Source organism: Echeneis naucrates, chromosome 5 (genome assembly GCF_900963305.1).
Source record: "Echeneis naucrates chromosome 5, fEcheNa1.1, whole genome shotgun sequence".
In the NCBI taxonomy this organism is placed as follows: domain Eukaryota; kingdom Metazoa; phylum Chordata; class Actinopteri; order Carangiformes; family Echeneidae; genus Echeneis; species Echeneis naucrates.
The window spans coordinates 23,653,323-23,675,473 of NC_042515.1; the positions used below are offsets into that span (position 1 = coordinate 23,653,323).

Here is a 22,151-nt window from a genome sequence, read left to right on the forward strand (position 1 = left end):
ACCGTATGTTTGCTAAGAGAGAGATTCTTCTTCTTCTTTTTCAGTGGTGAACCTTACCGTGACGTGCTGACCTGTCAGTGAGTTTGAGTCTGAGCCTCTGCTCAGTTCCTCCTCCACTCACTTTGAGAACTTATTTATTTCCATTTTCCCCCCCGCCAATTTTCTTCTGGTGGTTCCTTCCATCCAGTCTGATCCAGCGTGGTACTACACGTGCGCGCGTCCTCGAGACGCGAGGGCACGTGTGGCAGCACGCGTCCTACAGAGGTAAAGGCATGACGTCATGCTCGGGCACATTCACCCCATCCTTACCAGGGTCTACAACAATGCATTTCTTCAATTTCAGAATGTACAAAAAAAAAGCTATCAAGATGCTAAACCTTCTCACGCTTTACAAGATTGTTGTGTGAAGGTTTCAATTTTTTAAATGTAATTTTTCATCTAGAGATTTATATAGGCATGTTTCATATGTCTTATGTTATGTTTTTGCATACATTGCAAGTATTCATTTTGTAAACTATACCTATTTCTTGCAAAGCAAACTTATAATACACTGTAACGAATTGCTGTGGATTAACAACAGTATCCTACTGTATTTTATAATAATTGTAAAATACAATTAACAATAACAGTAGATAACTGTAATTTAACATCTTTAAACAGTATTTATAATGAATTGCCGTACATTTTCGATGGATTACAACAGTATTTTACTGTATTTTAAGAATTGGAAACTACTCTTAAATATTCATGTTTACATGTAAATTAATAGTTATTGCTTAATTAACAATGAGAAACTGTAATTTAACAGCATTATACAGTATTTTCTTACAAGCGGTGGAGACGTGCTATGGTCCCTTCTCAATTCCAGTCACTATTCATCAGCATCCTACTGATGATTGTGGTCCAATGTCCTCAAACTTCTCATTTTTGAATGACAAGATGTAGCCTAACTAGCCATTCCTGAACTTGACTTTGGGGAGCACAGCTTTGTCATCATTTCAGCCAGAGAAGTCCATGTGGAGTTCAACAAAGCAGGTAAAGTTATGCTTATCTCATGAAACTGGTAGTGTCCAGCGTTGTTTTGTCTGCATGATTATTGAAATGTTGACATTCCAGACTGTTCATTTGGTCTGTTTCATTAGTTCAGGTTGCTAAATAGGGCTAAGGCAAGCAAGCTATGTTACTAGCTTTAATGGAGGACAGAGGGTGGAGGTGATGGATCTCATGGAGACTACATACAGCCTTCAGCATACCCACATAAATCAAATGCCAGCATCCTCCATTGAGGATCTTAGGATGAAATGGACATACCTTTTTACTCAGAGGGGCATCTTTGCTCATTTTGAGCTGCTGACAGATATCAAAGTCCTGCAAGTTTTGGAGCTTTCCATGAAGGAATGTGGACAAGCAGTTGTAGCGTACATCAGGACCAAATCAAACCACCGTGATGTCGAAGCTATTGTTTCCCAGGGTTTGGATGGGATTTGACTCTCCAGGTAGTTCAGCTTCTTATGGCTCATTTTGATGAGAGCCCAGATGACTGATGAGTATTTATCAGTGATTGTTGAATGATTCTTATGATTATACATGTTGTTGTTATTATTATTATTATTATTATTATTATTATTATTATTATTATTATTATTATTATTATTATTAGCATTATTATTTTGTTGTACCTTCTCTTAACTTTTCAGGTGTCTGCCATTGCTGCTGACATTAAGAGAAGCTTCACTCTACCAGCCAGTTATCCGCTCATTTTGCTTGGTATGTATTTTGTATTTTGTATTTTGATGTACATTTTGAGAGAACTTTATTTTCTAATGAGTAGGAGGTAACTTTATGAAGTGCTTGTGCAGATTCCATGTCCATCAGTGTAATGGCATGTCATACTGAAAAACAGAACAATAATTGTACAGAGGTCGTATTCAAAATGAAGATAGAATTTGCTCAACTGAAACTGAAATTACTACAATAAAGTTTAAAAGTGTGGGGAGTCTCAATCAAAATGATGTCCTATGGCACTGGACAAGGTAAGTACTTTTGGAACTGGAGATTCGACCTAATTTCACTCTACATTTCATAGGTAATGAGCCCAGGAAACACAGCCAGTGGATGATCAGCATCACGGGGCACGTGGTCTGTGAGGGCATTCAGCCAACCTTTGTGTCCGGCTTGGCTGCACTTTTTGTTGTGTTCTACATTTTAAACCTCCAGTATCCAGATGTGGCCTCCCAAAAGCTGGAATCCATTCAAAGGTAGGTATTACTGCTGTAAGTGGCACAGGTAATATATTAAGCCCAGCGCTATTGTATGTGACACAAGTAGTGATGGTTAAGATAATTTAGATGCCTATTGGATGAGGATGAGGATATCCACTTGATATTGGCCAATATCAAGGCAACAATCACAATATCTGAAAGTGCTGCATACAAAACACACACACACACAACCTATCTACAATGAGACAGACAAAATCTGTTTTTATGTGTATTTTTTTTCTTCCCAATTTAGCACTTTAAGTGTTGCTATCGTTGCGTTGATATTGGCCAATATGGAGTGGGAGCTCCTCCTTCAGTCAATAGGCCTTGAAGTTATCTTAGCCACCTGTGTAACATACAATAGGCTGGGTTTGTTATTTCACCTGTATCACTCACTCTCTTATTTGCTTGCTTTAGCTCTAGTAAAACAGCATACTAAACACTCTCTTTGCTTATAAACTTAAAAAATTTGCAAAAGCAACATCCTAGAACATCACAGACTTGACAGGGTGACTGCACTTGTTTTAGTAGAGCAGAAAGAGCGGGTGCAAATCATTTAATCTGGTTTTATCATTGATCAAAGGAACGGTCTGATTTCAAATGAGCGCATTGTTTTGCCTGTTCTTTCAACTTTTTTTAAAAATACATGAAGTACTGCATCAGCTTGTTCAACTAATGCTTCAACTACATCAAGTACTGCTTAAAAAAAAAAAACATTTTCAAATTGGAAGAAACCACACAATAAATCTTCTGAAAATTTAGACGTTTCTAGTTTGTCCTTGACTTCATGCAACACAATGTGCTGCTCTACTGACTTATGAGCCCGCTTATGAGATAACCTCCCTCCCTAAACTATAACAACTAACTAACCACCCTCTCTCCTTTCTGTCGCTTGCTGTTCTCTCCTCTTTGCACTTGTCCTGTCTTTAACCATTTTCTCTCTCCCTTGAACAGTTTATTGCGCTGGCCCTTTTCTCTCCCCTCATTCTTATATTTCTTTCTCTCCCTCCATTAGTCTTTCATATGTTTATATTTTACCACAGATGTCTTTTTTTTTTTTTTTTTTTTTACAGGCTCTCGTCATCGTTGACTGATCGTGACTATTACAATGTTCTTGATGGCGTTTTAATGCAGTGTTACACTGTTCTTGACGCTATTTTAATTTAGCGTTTGAGGCTATGCTCATGAGTTCAGTAAAGCCTGTCACTAATGATTTTATTGAAAATGTGTTTCATTTTCTTTTATTTATATATATATGTAAAAAGTTGCAAGTATTGCTTTGCTCTTCAGTCCAGTGTTTGTTGGTGTCGTTCTGAAAAGTCACAGGCTTCTCTGTGTCCAGTGGAGATATCGTCCTCCAGAGATCACCTCATCTGTCTGCTGGGTGAGACAATGTCTAGGATCTTCAATAGTCTATTCCCACATGAATCTCATCTCCTTTCCAGCACTAAGAACAGCTCCTTCAGCTGTTTGTTAATGATGTAGCAAAGACAAGAATTTATCTGTTGTTTATTTCTGCACGTTACATATTTTTAGACATTTTAATATTTATTTATATATATTTAAATTGCTTTTCATTAATTTATTATTTACTATGACTGCAGCTGTGATGATTAGATAGACCCTCTCATTGACTATGATTAGAACACAGGAGCTTTGCCTTGCACACAAATAAACAAACAAATTAAATCAACAAATGTAGAAATACAAAAAGAACTTTACATCAACAATAAATTTTGATTTTGCAATTATCGTGAATTTCATTATTTATTCCTGCCATTTTTTTGGTGCTTTATTTTTCTGGAAAATGCATGGAACGTCTTATTTACTGCTGTTTACTCATAGGTACTACATGCCCTCTTGTGCTCTCCAGAAGAACTGCATCATCATTCAGTGTTCACTTTACTCAGTTAGTATTTTTTTGTTTGAAACAATTCTAGAGCTCTATCTCTGTGGATTCAACTGAATGATAGCAGTGACTTGATGTACATCATCATCAACTGAAATGGACAAACTGGAGTTATGCGAATATTGTTATTATGACAAAGGTTCCCTGGAAACTTGTGTACTTGTGGCTGCTTTCCAGACTAAGCAGCTACATAGATTGACAGAAAAAAATGCTTCCCCTTTATGGTGATAGAATTAGACAGCTGCTTTGCAGGTGTGGAATTTGAAATGCAATTCATTACAACCAATAGATAATGGTCTCTCCCTGCCATTCCAGCTTGCTCCAAGACAGCTTGCCTTTAGCTTAAATCCTGAACTCTGCCAGTTACACAACAATTAAACAATAACTATTCTTGTCTTATGTGTATATGGGGTGTTCTAAGTTAAATCATCTGTATTAATAGCACATCAGTTTCAGAATGATGAATCCAACCTGTTCAGGAGGAGCTGCACTTCAGAAGGTCTTATCATCAAAGTCTAAAGCTCTAAGTTGCTCCCTGTCCATCTGAGGCAGCGAATCATTCATGATGATTCAAAGGGAAAGAGGAATTTCAGCTTTGCTTCAAGTCCACCTGTCCATTAATCATATCGTATTAGACAAGTTAAAAGTTTGGGGTCATACTTTAATCAAAGTGGTGAGATACCCCAATAACCCGCCATAAAATCCCTGGAATTCAAAATAACTAGGCAGACAAAATTCAACAATTGTATTGCTTTTACTAAAATCGCTCAATGTAGAAAAGTGTTACAATTGGAACAAAGCAAAAATTAAATGAAATACAATAAAAACAAATCACGTTAAAAGACCCCATATATTAGTTACACATAACAAATGGAAAATGTTCTCAATGAAAGGTTGAAATGAAAGCGTTTAGCTCTGCTGCACCAAGGCCGTTTTCACACAGTGGTAACTGTACTTGTCAGCTAAACCTTCACATGACTTCAAAAACCCAAATGAAATCTGTCTTCACAGTATGCCAATCAGAATATATTAGTTACAATTTCTTCAACACAACATTGCTAATTTTTATCAAAAAAAAAAAAAAAAAAAAAAAAAAAAAGAAGATAAAATATATATGAATCTGAAAGCTTTAAAATTTAAACCCTGAGGGAATTAAGTACATTTAAAAAATAAAATATAAGTTGGGGTTTCTTATTTACAGGTTACACAAGTTATAGAGAAATCATCAGCAACAGCTGAGTCAGTACACTATCAAAAATTCAAAATCTTTTAAAAACAATACAAAATACAAAAGAAAAAAATATTTAAATAAAAATATGAAAGCCTGAAGATCTCATTAATCACTGCCTAAGTTTAGGAGCTCTGGTCTGCTGAGTGTCATCTCCGTTTTTTATGTGGCAACTTTAACTGAAATCTTGTCTGCATCAGTCACTGCATTGTGACGCATATAGTGGTTCAGGAGTTTTCTCCAAGTACTACTGCAGTTCAGCATCATTTTGTTCCCTTTGAGAGGAAAGACATAATCATTTGAGTTATGAAGCTGCATACAGCAGAGATTCCATCTGTTGAAAGTGTAGGTGGAAAAAGGAGGCTGCATCTCACCTATGATGCACAGTCCCTCTTTGGCCCTGGTGATGCCCACATTTATCTGGTTGGGATCACCCACAAAGCCCAGATGTTTGGACAGCCAAGCTCTCTTTGGTTCAGTCTCAATCTCTTCACTTGGGAGAGAGCAGACTGTGGATATGATGACATAACGCCATTCACTTCCTAGAAGACAAAATGTTCAGTGTCATCTGAGTCACACACATCGAGAACAATATATATCACCCCCCCTGAATCTGTACTGGCTATTCATATATCAGAATTTTACATTCATTGGACATTTAAACTGCAGAAGGCAGTTTGATTAAGCAACACAGCAACAAAACACTGGTTACATGTTCAGCCATGAAGTGTTCAGAATGAGTTACTTTACTCTAGATTATTTTTCCCTTGCGGACTGGCTACTTTCATTTCAGCAGATAATTTGTTGTCTGGTGGATGTGCTCACCTTGGCTTTTAGTGATTGTAGTAACCGTGATGCCATCCATTTTGTTCTTCTTTAGCTCGTCTCTTATTTCGGATACTTGTGCATTGTAGGGCGAGAGAATCACAATACTCTTTGGATTGATTTTGGCAGTCTCCACCAGCTTTTTAGCAATGTGAATCTGCAACAGACCCAAATGAAACTCTTGTGACTGGAAACATAATAAACATGCCTCAAGGAACATGGATTCACTCGGTCACCCAGTGCAGTACCACTTTCTTTCTCTCTTCTTCATTTGCTTTTGAGTTCTCGTTGCCCTTCGCTGTGTTGACAACCAGCCTGATGGTCTTTCCTTCGACGTGTCCAAAAACGATTGGCATTGTCCTCTGCTCAACAAGCAGGACGCTGCTTGGCTGTTCCACCCCAGTTTTCAGTTTTCCCTCATAAAATTCTTCAGAGGGAAATTGGCATATGTCTTTGTGCTATAAAGGTGCAGAAGATGTCAGTTAAATTTGAGTCATGTGGTAAAATGATATTGTGACTGTAAACAGGTATTCCACCATATACAGACAAAGCCACTGGTTCCACTATGATGTGAAATACATTAAAAAAATGGACAATATAAGTATATTGTCCATTTACCAACAGTATATCAATTACTGTCATGTATGCAAGATAGGAGAATCAGATAATATATATTGAATCATGTAATATCCCTAGGCTGAAATGATTTTCCTTAGGACTGAACAAATATTGGACTTAAAATAAAGTTAGAAATCAGATCAGAAACAAAAATATTTATTTATTTATTCAGTGGTCTCTCACCCAAAAAAAGAGAAGAGGAATCGACTAATTATTAGTTAGTTGACTAATGGTTATTATTGGTTCTCAGGTCAGGTCAGATCTGCTGGCAAATGGCAAACAGTATGACAATTCGAGTCTAAATGTTTGACTAGTACAGTGCTATAACACTCTATCACATTCTTATTACCATAAGCAGATCACAGTACCATCTGCATCTAACTTTATTATAGCATATTAGCAGGAATCCAGGAGTCAGACCATGAATATGACCAGCAAAGGCCCTAAAGTTGACTCCTGCGGTCCACTTTAGCCCAACATCACAAGCTCTGATTGACTCCATTGAATATTAATTAATTGAAAATACAATACATGCATATACAGTATAAATAGTATATTCTCACCATCCTGTACTGGGTGTCCAACATCACTGTCCTTTTTTTCTGATTTGATCCCACAGGAGATGTATAGTAGCGTTCAAACAGAGACTTTGCCATCCCCAGCTTCCTCACATGCTCATTCTTTACAATGGGCCGCAGCTGCTTGTGGTCACCAATCAGAATGATCTGAGAGTGAGATCGTAAAAATTAGAGTGAACATCTCTACTTATACAGGGATTCACATCAAATGATAAATGAGATTCAAAGTAATTATGAATCAGTGGCCCTAATTCCTGGCATTACCAGTGCACTGACTGCCTGCAATGGAGTGCCATGACTCTACTGGCATCATGAATCTGCTCAGCAATCTGAGTAATCAGAGAAAGATCTGATTGGGCCAATAGAGGATGTTATGAGACTTAGCCACTAGGTGGCAGTCAGGTTCTACAAACAGAGCTAGAGATGGCCCTCTAAAAAGAATGTTCAGAAACAGAAACCTGGATGAAAAGTCTCACATAGTATTAGAAGGTGTGTTTGTTTTTTGCAGACAATAAAGTAAAGACATCTTCATCACAGTAATCATATGGATATTGTTACTTTCACCAGATGACAGATCAGGAGCTCATCTGAAAAATTATTTTTTTGGTTGGATATTTCACATCATTTCATGTAACGTGAAATAAAAGGAAATGTTTGATGAGTAACAGTAACTTCACAAATCAAGGCAGAAAAAGCAGCATTCATGATAAGCATGAAAGGAATCATATTGAGACAGGATATCGGTAAATGTGAAGCAGACCTTTTCTGGCTTGTTGCAGACTAATGGAATCAGGGCCTGGGGTTCAGTGGCCATTGCACATTCATCAATGAGGATTTGACGTGCAATGACCGTCCTGGTCATGCTGGGGGTGGAAGATTGCGTGCAGGTGCACAATATGGTGTCATGCTTTTGTAGCTCGTGCTCCCGAGCTTCTATTAGAAGTTTTTTGTATCTGCAAGAAAAAAATTAGCACACAGATAATAACTCTTTAAATTTAAACCAAAGTAAACATTTTGTACTCAGTTTCTAGTCTAACTTGTTTGGGATTTGGATTCAAGTGTAAAAGATGAGTGAACTGGACATTTTTTCGTAAAAGTTCATTTGAACTTACTGTTCCACCTCCTCAGGGGTAAGCTCTTTTCCTTGTTTTTTAGAGGCAAGAGCAATACGTTGGTCAAAAGCTTTTATTTCAGATGATTTTGGATTTTGGCTCTCCCGCATGCGGTGATGCAGAGTGATACTCCTACAAACATAATAGTAAACAATTAAAAACAGGAAGTGTTCCCTAACTGTGTGCGGCTCACAGGTTTGATTATTATACCTGAGCTCTGGTTTTGATTTATCTTGACGGAGTGTCCTCTGGGAAAACTGAAGTGAGCAGCCCGGATAAGGGTAATCAAGCATCTCTACCTGTTGGCTGTAGACCCTGAGGGGCTTTAGTTTGTCCTTAAACCTCAGTAGGTATTCTGTGTCACAACAGTAAATAAAACACAATGTACAACATGGGTTATGGTTAAACAAAAAAGAAAGGAAAAAAAAAAAAGTTAACATTTCTAAATTTTCAGTCAGAAGTTACTTGCCAGCTACGACATCAACAGATTTGTTGGATGGACCACAGTAGAGAATGACTTGTTTCTTGTTTTTATCCTTTGGATCATTAAATGTCCTTGGGTTCCGAGAGTTCAGCTCAAACAAACAGTCCACTATGTACACACCAACCACTGTCTTTCCAGTTCCTAAGAGACCAATGAGAGAAATGGCTTAAAGGTGCAATGTGTAACATATGGTAAGAAGCATTAGTTAATATACTGAAAGATAACCTAACATAATCAAGAGAGTTTGAAAGAGCCACAGTGATGATGTCACATCCAAGACCTCCATGTATAGTATTCCAGAGCTATCTACAGGAAGGAGATATCTGCCTTGTTACACTAAGTGATAAGTGAGTCAGTTTAACGTTTGCTCTGCACTCAGTCCAAATTATGAGGATGAAGAAGAATAGCTTCCTCCAGCTCCAGACTAATATTGTCACACCCCTTTTTTCACTACCAGTTCAGTTTCCCTGTCTGCTCAGACTGGACACAGGTGCAGCCGCAGACACAGTGGAGCTGCTAACTGCTTAAAATGCTCCAGTTAAAGTGTTGGAGTCTCCATGTGATCAACGATTGCGTGTTTTTTCAACTTATGGTGCCTCTCTAGCTCACCAGCATTGACAGGTAACATGTCTGCAGTCTAAGAGATGTTACAGCAGAAGAAGGGGTGAACATTAGCCTTTAAACTTTTGCAGCAACATGAAGCATCAGAGTGAATGCACGTTGACGTTCTTACCAGGTGGTCCCTGAATAAGTGTGAAGCAGCTATTCAGTGCGTTATCCACAGCTTTAAACTGGCTTTCATTTAGGCTGGGCAGTTCATTGGACAGACGTTTCCTTACGATGTAAGGTCTGACTTGAACTGCAAAGTCAAACCGGTAAAATGAATAAACAGATTGTGACTATTTTTGCCAGACAAACAAGCTATTCAAATTCAAAGGCCACTATAGGAACATGTGATGCACGTTCTTAAAAAAAGTGTCACACACATGGACATAAATAGTTGAAATTGATATGACTGTTTAGTAAGATTGCTGAGTAAAGGACATACCCTCTTTTGTAATTTTTTGTCCAAGGGCTATTCTCTGAACAAGATCACATGCAGATTTAATGTTGACCACAGCATTTTCTTTGCGGCTAGAAAAAGAGCATGGACACACATCACAATATAAATACACAAAAGTGAAATCATAAACCTTATTGTTATTTTATAATGTCAAGGTGAGCTACATTTGAACTTACATGTCTGGCAGGAGTTTGGGGATTATTTCAACAGTGAAACATGTGTTTTTCTTCATCACACAGTCAGGTATATGCTCCATTGGCAGGTGATGGACATAGAACTCCACTGTACTTCCTTCCTTTTTAGAGCGTTTCCCCTCTTCTTTCCTTGTGATGCCATGGGCCACCCATGTGTACTCTTTGGGATCCACTGCAGCACAATTTTCTACGGATGAAGGCAATTCTAATCCTCTTTTCCGTATGCACAGGTAACACTTTGAAACATTGCATTCAATGGCCCATTCATCAATCCATTCCTGAGGAAGGAAGAAGCTGCCTGTTAGTGTGCCTTCCGTTTGACTAAAGTTTACCTCCAGATTCTCAATGACAATGCTGTCACTTTCATCCACAGCAGTGGTAGCAGATTCCATCTCACAGAGAGGTTTCCAGATCTGTATATACTCCTGGGTATCACTATAATGAATCCTGGATGGATACTCAGCAGATCTGGCGTAGCATGTGATAGGGCTGTGGACATGGTCCACACAGACCTCAAACTTCGGGTTGATATGCAGCAACTGGATAGCTGGCATTTGATAACCTCTTTTTAACTCTGACGTCATCTGGATCTGAATAGTGTCACCCAGCTGTAGCTGGAAGTTGATCTCCACTTCAGGCATTCTTTCGACCTCTGTGGCCTCCGTAGAAGTGCATGGAATGTCCATCCCAGTGTTTTTACGCTGCAGCTGGCTTGCAGTTGTTTCCATTATCAGGGACCTCGCAACCGACCATTCTTCTTTCTCAATTGCTTCAATAGTGGTTTTCCATCTTTTAAGTGGAACCTCAACGCAGCATTCAAAGCATCGCAGCATGCTCAGCTGTTTCTGAATTTGCATCCTGTCAGCACCATAGAGGCGCCTTCTCCATTTAAGATGAACGCAGTGATTTTTTTCATCATAAATTGGCTGGTCCTTTAACTGCAAGTCTTTGTACATAACTGACAAACTCTCAGAAAATATGTCATTGTCAAAAGGAAATGACACGGCAAAGCTTTCTGCATTGGGTTCTGCACTGACAACAAAGGCTAGCTTGGAAGCACTTTGTTTGTTCATGCTCTTTGCGTAAGACACCTGTTCAGCCTTTTGCTCATATTCCTTGGCTTTCTTGAGGATGACCTCAAAGTCATTACACAAAATGCTAATGTCTTTTCTAGAGTAATGTACTTTCTTGTCACATATGACAGCATGCAAAAGTCTCTGCAACACAATGTCCATATATCTCCGAATTGGTGATGATGCTTGTGTGTAAGAAGGTACATTCAGAGAATAATGGCCAATTTCCGCTGCAGGAGAGGACTTGGAACGGATCACGTAAGCTTTACTAGAGCACTTTCTGAACTGAGCAATGACTGGCTGGAGTTGGGGGTAGATGTCATCCGCAGCAACCAAGTCGATCATTTTATCTATGTCATTGGCTTTGGCAGCTGACTGGATATCTTTCCACACTGCTGTGAGGATGCGAAAGGTTTCACAGGTTGGACCTTCTTCACAATGGTCAACTTTATTCCGCACATGAAAGGCCAGAGGTATGAATTCACTCCATTTACTACTGAATTCTTCCAGTTTTTCAGGACTAGGCTTTTCCTGGCAGCGAAGAGGTGTGTAATACCTGGTTTTTTCTGAATCTATCAAAGTCTCAGCCACAAATTTGTTGAACAACACACTCAGCTCTTCAATCATCAGATGGGCTCTGCGTTTTCCGGGCAATCTTTGAGCATCAGGCTGAGAATAATGCCAATCCACAAGTCTGGTCTTCCTTTGAGCCTTTGCAAAAGAGTAAGCCACTACAACACAGTCTTCTACTGTGTTAAATTTTGGTCTCGCTCCATAATTTTCGGCGATTTCTTTTTCTGCTTGCTCATATGAAAACTGCCTGTCTGATCTGATTAGTGACAGTTGGAATTCAGGATTTCCAATAATCCTATTTGTTTCCTTGTTTACTTTGAGCATTAGTGAAACCACCCTGCGATCTTTGCCTGGCAGAAGACTGAAGAGTCCAGTGCTCAGGTCTTGGTGGAACATATGATTGGGTTTTTCCTGAGCACAGTAATATGTAGTCCCTTGTTGTTTCGCTCCTTCATCTAATTCACTACCTGGATGCACATAGCTTGCCACATCCGCAATATGGATTCCCAACTCAAATTGGTCTCCAATGTCCCTGATGCTGATGGCATCATCCAAGTCTTTTGCTCCTTTTGGATCAACAGTGAATGTGATTACCTCACATAAGTCCTGTCTGTGCATCTCGTCTTCATCTACCTTGTGTACCTCACCTGATTTACGTGATGTCACTCTGAACTCTTCATTCAGGATTCTTAGTTCATCCACAAACAAACCTCCCACTGGGAGAATATCTGTGACCCTTCCCATTGGAAGAACACAATTTTCCCTCCATCCAAGCACTTCAACCACAAATGCATTGTTTTGTCTCAGATTTTCATTCAGTCGTTCTTGTGCAACAACTGTCCATTCTCCCTCTATTTTCTGCCATATTGGAAGGAAGTTACGCCTCTTCTTGTTGATCAGTATGCGTACTTTGGGTTCAGATTTTTTGATGGGCATCATCACTCTTCTGACAAAGTTGTCATTCCAACTGGAGTTCCTAGGTTTGCTGTAATCCTCATCCTCAAGTAGACATACTAGTTCACGGGCTGATTTGTCTTCCTTGGTGACGCTGATGACTTTCGACGCTTGCAGTAGCACTTCATCTCCGGTAAAGGTCTTACCCAGGTTTTGCCTTCCCTTGATGGTTATACGTCTGGTGGGGTTATCAAATGGTATGACATAACCTCTGTCAGATGACTCCCTGATCAACTTTCCTAGCTTGTACTTCTCTGGTTGTTTTACACACAACTCTGAGAGGTCTTTGCCAAAATGAACTAAATTGTCCATTGACCTTGAAAGAGCCTCATCATCATCATCAGAACTGTATTCAGTTCTTGACTGCTCATATTCATCTTTCAGCTCTTGAAGAATTGTATCATTGAGAGTATTGCTCTCCTCCACATGCTGAAACTTTTGAAACCTTACAGTTTCGTTAACATCTTTTTCAAAGTAATCCTTGGTGAAATGCTGTGGTGCAGCACTGTTGTTGCAGATGCAGTGGTCTATGTAGCTCTTCCAAATTCCTGAGCATTTCCCAAAGCAACAGAGGGCGGCAGCATCTCCGACTACAACCACCTGGGACTGAGCCCTAGTCATTGCAGTGTTTAATACACGGGCATCATTGAAGAGCTCCAGACCAGGCAGGTGAGAAGTTTTCAGACTGTCACGTGTTTGCACAGCTGTCATTAGGACTGCCCTGAACTGTTTCCCTATTGAGACATGAGCATAACTTAATGATTTAAAGCCACACAATTTTATTATGCAGGGTAATATTTATGGAATGTTTACAGACTCTGATAAATCTGCAGTCTGAGTTAATCGGTCATAGCTAAATGGGATAATCATATAGGCCTACCTTGCACATTAGCAAGATTCTCAACATGGACTTTCGAGAGGCGTCGACTTGAAAGTGCTGTCCTTATTGTCCGAACCTATGAAACATGAAAAGTTTTGGTTAGGGAATTAAGGCAAAATTTGTCAACTAAAATAAATAGGCTATGATTATTTTTAATAGTGCCAACAGCAATGCATTCATGCAGAAATATTCACTGTATTGTTGATATAGTTTCTGGTTTACCTGAAACCCCTCTGATAGAACACAGATTGAGCTTTGGTCCTTGGGCCCCCAGGTCAATGGCCATTGATCTAGAATTTCTTTCACTGCTTCAGCCACCTTGGCAACCTCTTGATTGTTATACCAGGACATAGACGCAGTGTCCAACAAACACTCTCCCCTGACATGAAGAAACTTTAGGGCGTGACCATCACCAGGAGCTGGAACATTTCCACTGGCTTTGATGACATCATTCTTGCCAACGTAGAAATTGGTGGACACAAACTCCACTATTTCTTTGGTTGAGCGGTAGTTTTCGCTGAAAATGATTCTGCTGCTCTGTGCTGCGTCACACTTGTGGTCTTGATAGTAATGGAACAAGCGATTGAGCAGTGTGTGATCTGAACGGTGATGATCATCCACTGAAAAAAGCTTGGGTCCCATTTGCATGTGATCTCCAGCCAAAACTACTCTAGTGTTTGGCCCAGCAAGACAAAGGGGCATCAGGGCTTCACATTCCAGCATCTGGGAGGCTTCATCAATCAGGATGTGGGTGAAATATCCCTTGGGCAGATTCAGGTCTTGTAAATTTCTTGCCATTGTTGTGGTGATTATGATGATTTTGTGGCTATCCAGGACAGCTTTGGTGGGTGGTAGAAAACACTGTCTATCATTTGAAAGGAAACAGTATTTTAAAGTAATCTCGTCAGTGGCCAACAAAGCACTGCCATGTTTGTTTGCTTTTATTCGAATTGGCCTCATTCCATCATTTTTCCTGTCGATGAATGGATGGAGGTGATCTCTGACATACAGATCTGCAGAGCTTAAAGGAAGCAAAAGAGTCAGAGGTAAGCATACATATTGGTGTTGCGTTAAAATGACTTTACATTGAAAGAAATTACTATGTTGGAGATGTTAATGGTTTCTCATGAAAACTGCACATCTATTCTGATGCCGATTCTATTCAGTATTGATAGCAACTATAACATCCAGTGGTGGACAAGGTACTCAACCCTATTAAAGTCAAAGTACAGCTTCTCTTGGTCAAATTTTACTCCAATACAAGTAAAAGTTGCTCAATCAAAATTTTACATGAATACTGGATTACTGGCTTTTACTGCTGTTCATGCTGCTGTATTGTTTTTATGCTGCATTAACAGAACCTTGTAACTTTCTAAATAAACCCGGTGAATGCACTGACTCCCGTAGAACCAAACCCTCATACACAAAGCCAAATTTCAGCATTGAAACAAACCCAACTATATAAACAAAATTTAGTGGGCTAGCCCACTAACGTTAACTTACTTCGCCAGTGAGCTAGGGGCAGCAATCATCATCTACCTCATCCACTCACAGAAATAAAACCTATTTCAACCAGCAGATGTCGAATAATAAAAGCAGAATTATTTTTAGAGCCCTCCTGAGCAAGTAATTAAGAAAAAAGTTTTCCTGTTATCATTGTTTCTCCATTGATTCAGCAGATATACCGTATGTAATAGCATGTTTGCTCAGCTTTTATCTCGTTGCCTAAAACTCAGCGAAAGCACAACTCAACTTTAATGGTTTAACAGAATCTGGTCCACTTGTCACTGCAACTTTGAGTTTTAGGAGGGAAAAATATGCAGCTGACTTAGCCAAGCTTATCTTAAATTAAATAACAGTTTTTAAAAACTGCAGTGCAGTGAAAATCATAATTAAAAAAACAAAAAAAAAAAAAAAAACAAACTCAAGTACAAGACAGTTACTCAAAACAATTCACTGAAATGAATGCCCTTTGTTACCATGGCTAACCACCTTTGAGGAAAACAGAACACTATACAATACTGGGAGGGTTGGACTTTGGCCAATATGCCAATATGGGTCACGCTAACACACTGAGGCAGGTGGAAGATGTGATCCATAGTTTACAGGAGTTTATTACCAGCACTGAGTCATGGAGACCTAATCTGTGGTACCTAAACCTGGCTGGGGACAGTGCACCATAAAATCTTGATGTCAGCTGAGTCCCAAGAAAAAACACCACACAGTTTCAGTTTTGCAGTTTCAGGAAACAAGCTTTGCCTGGCTTCAAAAGCATCAAGCCCAACAGGTTTTGGGGAGCATACATCAAAATGAAGCAATCAAAGAGCATATCAAAACTTGCATTACCTGTTAGTGTGGGTGCAAATTAGAATTTTACTGTGAGGCTGCTTGGAGAGCTCTCTGGCTGCTGTACCCAGAGTGAATGTTTTCCCAGTTCCAAAAGGTCCATAGACGAGAAGTGGTGCAACAGCTTTCTCAGTGTTGGGTTTCCCTGTGATGAAGTTGATGGCTGACTTCTGCCTTGCATTCAGATTCTCATAGCTGTTGGTATTCACCGGAACAACGCAGTTTTTAAGCTGTGGTAGGACTATGTTGGTGTCAGAGAGGAGGTCTATGGACTTGTGCATGGTACAGAAGCTGTAGCGGTTCATCTGAAATTGGACCTCCATTGGATATAATTCGTTGCCTTTGAGCATAAGATCCATGCAGCATTTCTTTGACAGTTTCAAAAATATCTTGTTCTCACTTGTTTGCTCCTGCAAAATAGTGGCTTCATAGACCTTGGATTGTTGCTCCCTGGAAGATAAAGGGGCTATCAGAACTGACTGGATGCTTCGTCTCAGAACCAGTCCCTCAGGGGTGTCTGGTGTGAGAGTACAAGGAATGGAAACAGCACAGAACAGTTCTCCTTGAGGGACTATCATCATGCCCCACAGCGGACTGCTTAACACCTCCAGTGTTGCCACTTCTCCACAAACGTTTAACCTGAAGTAAAGAAGAAAACAGCTCAGGTGTCGTTTTACACAGACACAAAGGAATTGAACATGGTGTCAGATTTTCAGACCATAATGTCTTTGACAATAATTAACATATTACCTTGATACAACCTTGTCCTCTGCAAGCTCCTCATTGTACAGGAAGTGGTGCATTTGCTCTTTGTAGTTGACATTATTCAGAGGTGTTGGTTCGCTGTGGAAGGATTTATACTGAAAGCTGGGAGCCGTGTACTGCTTCAACAGCTCCTCTTCTTCCTCTCTCCTTGACAAACATGGGATGATAACCCTGTTGTCTCGATGCCAACGCTCAGCTTTTTTAAAGGTGGCTTCATGGTTCACAGTTGGTTGTTCAGTGTCATCCAATGACTGCTGGCTTACTCTTACTCTGAGTTTCCTAAGGAGCACTGGTCTGATGCCAAAGTCCAACACCAACCACTGCTCATACAGACCAGGGTTGATGGATGTAAAAGACACAGTGACATCATAGGTCATGTCCTCACTTCTAAGGTCATCACCTGAGGAGTAAAGGCAGGGCTCAGAGTTGATGTCTCTGAGGGTGAACAAAGCTCCTGGTTCTTGTTTCAGCAGAGCCACATGCACAAGCTGTCTCTGTATAGACACACACACACACACAAAAAAACCCCATAAACAATCAGGAACAATGGTGAGGCAGTGGTAAAGTGTTGCTCCACAATAAGAAGGCTGCAGGTTTGGTTCCTGGGTCTGAGGCCTTTCTGTGATTGAAAGTGATTGTGATTGTGATTGTGATTGAAATTTTAAAAATCTTACCTCTGTTTCAACTTGGAAGGTCCATTTCAGTGTTTTACCAATCTCTTCACACTCCACTGTTAAATCATCATCACAGGAGACACTGACATCGTCCACTTGCTCAGATAACTGTTCAACATTTGAAATAGTGATTACTGCCAAACATTCTATTTAACTAATCCACTTCCTGTGCAAGTAATTATAAAAACATGTTTATATCAATTCTGGGATTTTGCTCCCCAAATCAATTTACTTAACTTAATTTACTACTACTATTCCACTTTATGAAATGAAACAGAAAAAACTGAAGGAAAAAGCCTCATTTATTTTTACAGGGCAGATATATCATCTCTGGTAGGATGCGCTTCACACTTACAGTGTGCTCCTCATCACTGCTAGTTTTGTATTCCTCCAACAGCCTTTCATTATAGGACACAACACCCTCAGCCTCCATATTGTGTTTAATCTCATTCGCCTCGGCCGTGCGCATCATCCACTCCTGCAGTTCTGCTACGGAATGAGCTCTTGGGCATTTCATGCCATACTCACATGTCTGAGGCCTACAATGAAAGGGAAATGGTTACTTACTGTTTAACATTTGTTGTCTTTTAATATGTTAAAGTTTCATTATTTAATGCTTTATAGATCATTTCCTTGTTAGACATAGATAGTTTACCGAAATTGTCAACCTCAGATTGGTAACCATTAGTGTAATTTAGCATGAAACAGAGCAATGATAAAGTGCCCAAATCTTGTAAGACACTGTGCTTACCTTCGACACAACCAGAACTCATCTCGGCGGTTGTGTGGAGGCATTCGTCCTCTCCATTTGGTGGTGGTGTCCTCGCAGAGCAGCTGGGCATGCTCCAGAGAGGAGCAGTGTTTGTAGAAGCTTTCTGGGGAGGACAGGACCAGGAGGCAAACTTTGCAGTACATGGTGACCTGTCTGTGTTCTGTCTGCTCTGGGGGACTCAGCTGAAGGAGGTGAGGTCGAACAGACAGCCCACTGCCCTCAGCTTTCCACACTGCCATCTCCACCTCACTCTGGGCAGACAGGCAGTGTCCTGGTCCATGCCAGCAGGGTTTGCCTTGCCTGACATGACTGCAGAACTTAAACTGACAATTTTGAGGAAGAGGTCGTACGTGACTAAAGATCTGCTTCCTACTGCTGTCTGAGAAATGATGAACTAAGACTGGGTCCCAGCTGTGTGCCTCATCTGCTGAGCAAGTTGTATTCCACCTTTTGGTTGTTATCTTTGGTGGACGGGAAAGAAAGCAGGTTTTACAGAACTCCAGGAATTTACCAGGAAACTGCTGAAGTATGCTTTTAGCTGCACTTTCTGGTGTTGATGAAGCTGCTTCAGACTCAGTTACAAGTCTGATCAACTCAGCTTTACTAATTTTACTGTCTCTTACATAGTTCCACACAGTGGCCTCCTCATAGCTTCTGGCATAAGTGCATCCCTCTCCATGCGCTTGACACCCAGAACCCTCAGAAAAGTACATGCATACTTGATAAAAGACATTTCGACCAAAGTTTCCCAAAATGGGCCGCTCAGACACAGGTCTCCACTGGTCGGATGTCTTTGCTTTGACTAAAAGCAAATTTCTGCTGCACTGGTGACTAACAGACTTCACTGTGTATGTGATTTCATTGTCCCTGACTGAGCACAGATTACAGACAGCTTTCAAATCCAGTGATGTCAAAAGGTCACCCAAAGTTCCAGAGTGGTCAGTCTGATCAGGTCCTCCTTCAGACTGAGCCACAAGTTTATGGAGAAGTATGTGGTCTAGTCTGTAGTCCTTGACAAAGTTCCACACTGCAGCCTCCTCATCACTTCTGGCAAATGTGCACCGGTTCTTATGACGTGTACAGCCAAAATTATCCACAAAGTAACGACACACCTGATACTGAGCTGGTTTTGGAAATGTGGGCTTCTTACTAACAGGCCTCCACTTGCTGCAAGCTTTGGCTTTGCAGAGCAGTAGAGTGAGGGCACACTTGTGCTGGACTAACTTTAATTTATATGTAATTTCTGTAACCTTAACAGAGCACTGAGCACATGCAAGTTTGAGGTCATGTGTTGAGGAGAGAGGAGCCAGTGTGGACCCATCAGCTGACATTGTGATACACTCATAATGCTGAAGGCAGCCACTTGGATTCTAAAGGTTTAGTGACCCCACCCCCCAAGTCTGACAAAATATTGGGCAGATTAACCCGTTCAAGTTTCAGAAATGCCCAACTTTTCTTGGATGTGTCTGAAAGAAAGAACATCAGAGAAACAATGTGATGATTAGCCTGTTCAAGTTGAAAATACCATGGCTGCACTGAAAACTACATGTCATCTGCACCTGGATGATGGCAACCAGCTGTGCGTATATACATTCAGTGTCAAAAAGATTGAGGGACAGTGCTTAGGGACAGAAGGGGGCAGGGCATGAGCCCTTAAAGGCCTCAAGCCTATCAGATTTGATCCCAGGACCTGTGGTCCCAGCGGTATCACTGAACCACCCTCTGACTTTGACATCAAATGATCTGCTATTTTTTATTTTAAAAAGTTAGTGACTTTAGAAAAAGAGGAGGATGCAAAAATTAGATTTAGAATAAAAAAATATTCAGACATCATGTGAATGAGCCACAAAAATTATTAGAAAAGAAACCAGTTCTGGACAGGTGTGCATACTGAATCCTTCAGCATTACCATAAAACAAATATTGCCGTACTATATCATATAATCATTTGCAGGTCCACCCATATACTGATTTGCACTGTCGAAATAGATGACTATGTAATTATCATACTGTATTACATTTGCTCTGTATTAGTAAATTACAACTCCAGTAAGGGGGGGTTGACACAACTGCACCAGTAGACCCTCCAGATGACCCAACATAAGACACAACAGAAGACCCTCCAGATGACCCGACATAAGACACAACAGTAGACCCTACAGATGGCCCGACATAAGACACAACAGTAGACCCTCCAGATGACAGACATAAGACACAACAGAAGACCCATCAGATGGCCCGACATAAGACACAACAGTAGACCCTCCAGATGACACGACATAAGACACAACAGTAGACCCTCCAGATGACACGACATAAGACACAACAGAAGACCCTCTAGAAGACCACTGCGAAGCTGATCAGATAAGTGGATTATAGCAGATGAGGACCTCTACAGCCCAGAAGGGGGCGCAGTAGAGCCTTAACACACAACACAACCACAGTACAGACAGACGGTCATTAACCCGCTACACCAGGGGGGTTTACATCCGTAGACCGGAGGCAGGAAACTGCTCATCCCAGCCATCGTCAAAGATAAAGGTCATGTGTTCTGCACAGATACTTCTGTTCAGTGAAGCAGTCTTCTTCAAGTTAGACTCGGGTCAGACTTGTGTGGGACTCCAGTCAGACTCGGGTCAGACTTGTGTCAGACTTGTGTGGGACTACGGTCAGACTCGGGTCAGACTTGTGTCAGACTTGTGTGGGACTACGGTCAGACTCGGGTCAGACTCAGGTCATGGCTGACTCGAACTCTAGTGACCAGACTGGGATGTTGAACCCGAACTGGACTGAAGTTGAGATGTTGTGCAACGGATGCAGCTGTTTGACAGCTGGTGAGAGGAGAACCAGGAAGAGGAAGAGTGCCAAGAGCAACACCGGCACAATAACAGCCAATAACAATAACAACGATGCTAACAACAAAAACAACAACAATAGTGATGATGATAATAGCGGCGTTTACCGTCAGACTGCCGGTGTAGATGGAACTGATGTCGCGGAATAACTGAGCTCATCCGTGTTGCGGATTGATGTGAGTCTGCTCGGATCTCTGGTCTCGGTCTCCAGTCTCTGTGTATAACCCCTCCCTGAACCGGAATACAGCTTAAGCCTGTCAGATAACGTGGGACTACTCTGAACCAGCCACCCCTCCCTTCACCGTCTCTTAACTTTCGTTTTACCCATTTTACGTCAGCAGCAGGTTACAACGAGCGCTCCCTCAGTCACGTAGGCGAGCGAAATTCAAAGCAACCTTGAGGTATGCGCAGGTTCCCTGTCCTCTTCCTCTTCAGCAAGCTAATCATGCTCCTGCAGATGCTGCTTCTCATCTGTGATTGTGATTGATGTTCTCTCTCTATACACACACACATACATCTAAAGTAAGTTTCTTGGAGAAGTACTTTTACCCTGTGAATGGAGAGATGCACAAATTGATGCAATTTTCAAAAAAGGAAACAGATCACTAACAGGGCGTTTGTTACCTTAGTTGTTATATATGTACATATGATTTGCCAGATATGATGCATATCTTTTTGCTGATAACACAAAAATATTTAGAATAATTACCAGGGATACTCAGCCCAGCTCCATCTCCATAGCATGAATGGATTATGCAACCAGTGAATATTGGTTGAAAAAAATTATATCATTGCTAATTATTCACTTGGAGATCTTGTGGTTCAACAGGTGATGAAGGAAAAGTGTGTTGTAGTGTAATTCTATAGTGTTAATAATTAAAAGAACTTCTAAATTTAGTCAACTAAATATTTTTACAGCTCTATCAGACTGTGGTGGAGTCACATTGAATGTGTTAGCTCAGTCTGGTGTCAAATACATGGATCAGAT

At 40.5% G+C, this 22,151-nt stretch overlaps 1 protein-coding gene across 3 annotated transcripts; it reads right to left on the reverse strand.

Annotated features, from left to right (window-relative positions):
* Window positions 1–3,285: 3,285 nt before the first annotated feature.
* On the reverse strand, window positions 3,286–21,401 carry LOC115043059 (helicase with zinc finger domain 2). Of its 3 annotated transcripts, none has more exons than XM_029501136.1 (20): window positions 21,271–21,401; window positions 18,289–19,775; window positions 17,893–18,076; window positions 17,538–17,645; window positions 16,849–17,357; window positions 16,099–16,737; window positions 13,975–14,773; window positions 13,753–13,828; window positions 10,255–13,606; window positions 10,064–10,149; window positions 9,749–9,874; window positions 9,001–9,156; window positions 8,742–8,886; window positions 8,532–8,663; window positions 8,180–8,372; window positions 7,405–7,566; window positions 6,472–6,681; window positions 6,224–6,380; window positions 5,773–5,940; window positions 3,286–5,673 (listed from the first exon to the last, which is right to left on the reverse strand). In XM_029501136.1, exons 2-20 carry the CDS (start codon window positions 19,638–19,640, stop codon window positions 5,561–5,563), a joined length of 8,667 nt encoding a protein of 2,888 aa, XP_029356996.1. In that variant the 5' UTR covers window positions 19,641–19,775; window positions 21,271–21,401; the 3' UTR covers window positions 3,286–5,560. The 3 variants fall into 3 exon arrangements, with proteins under 3 accessions (XP_029356996.1, XP_029356998.1, XP_029356997.1); XM_029501138.1 differs by having other exon boundaries at window positions 18,289–18,412; window positions 21,271–21,378; XM_029501137.1 differs by lacking the exons at window positions 3,286–5,673; window positions 5,773–5,940; window positions 6,224–6,380; ... (1 more) ...; window positions 7,405–7,566; window positions 8,180–8,372 and having other exon boundaries at window positions 8,528–8,663.
* Between the last annotated feature and the right edge of the window lie 750 nt (window positions 21,402–22,151).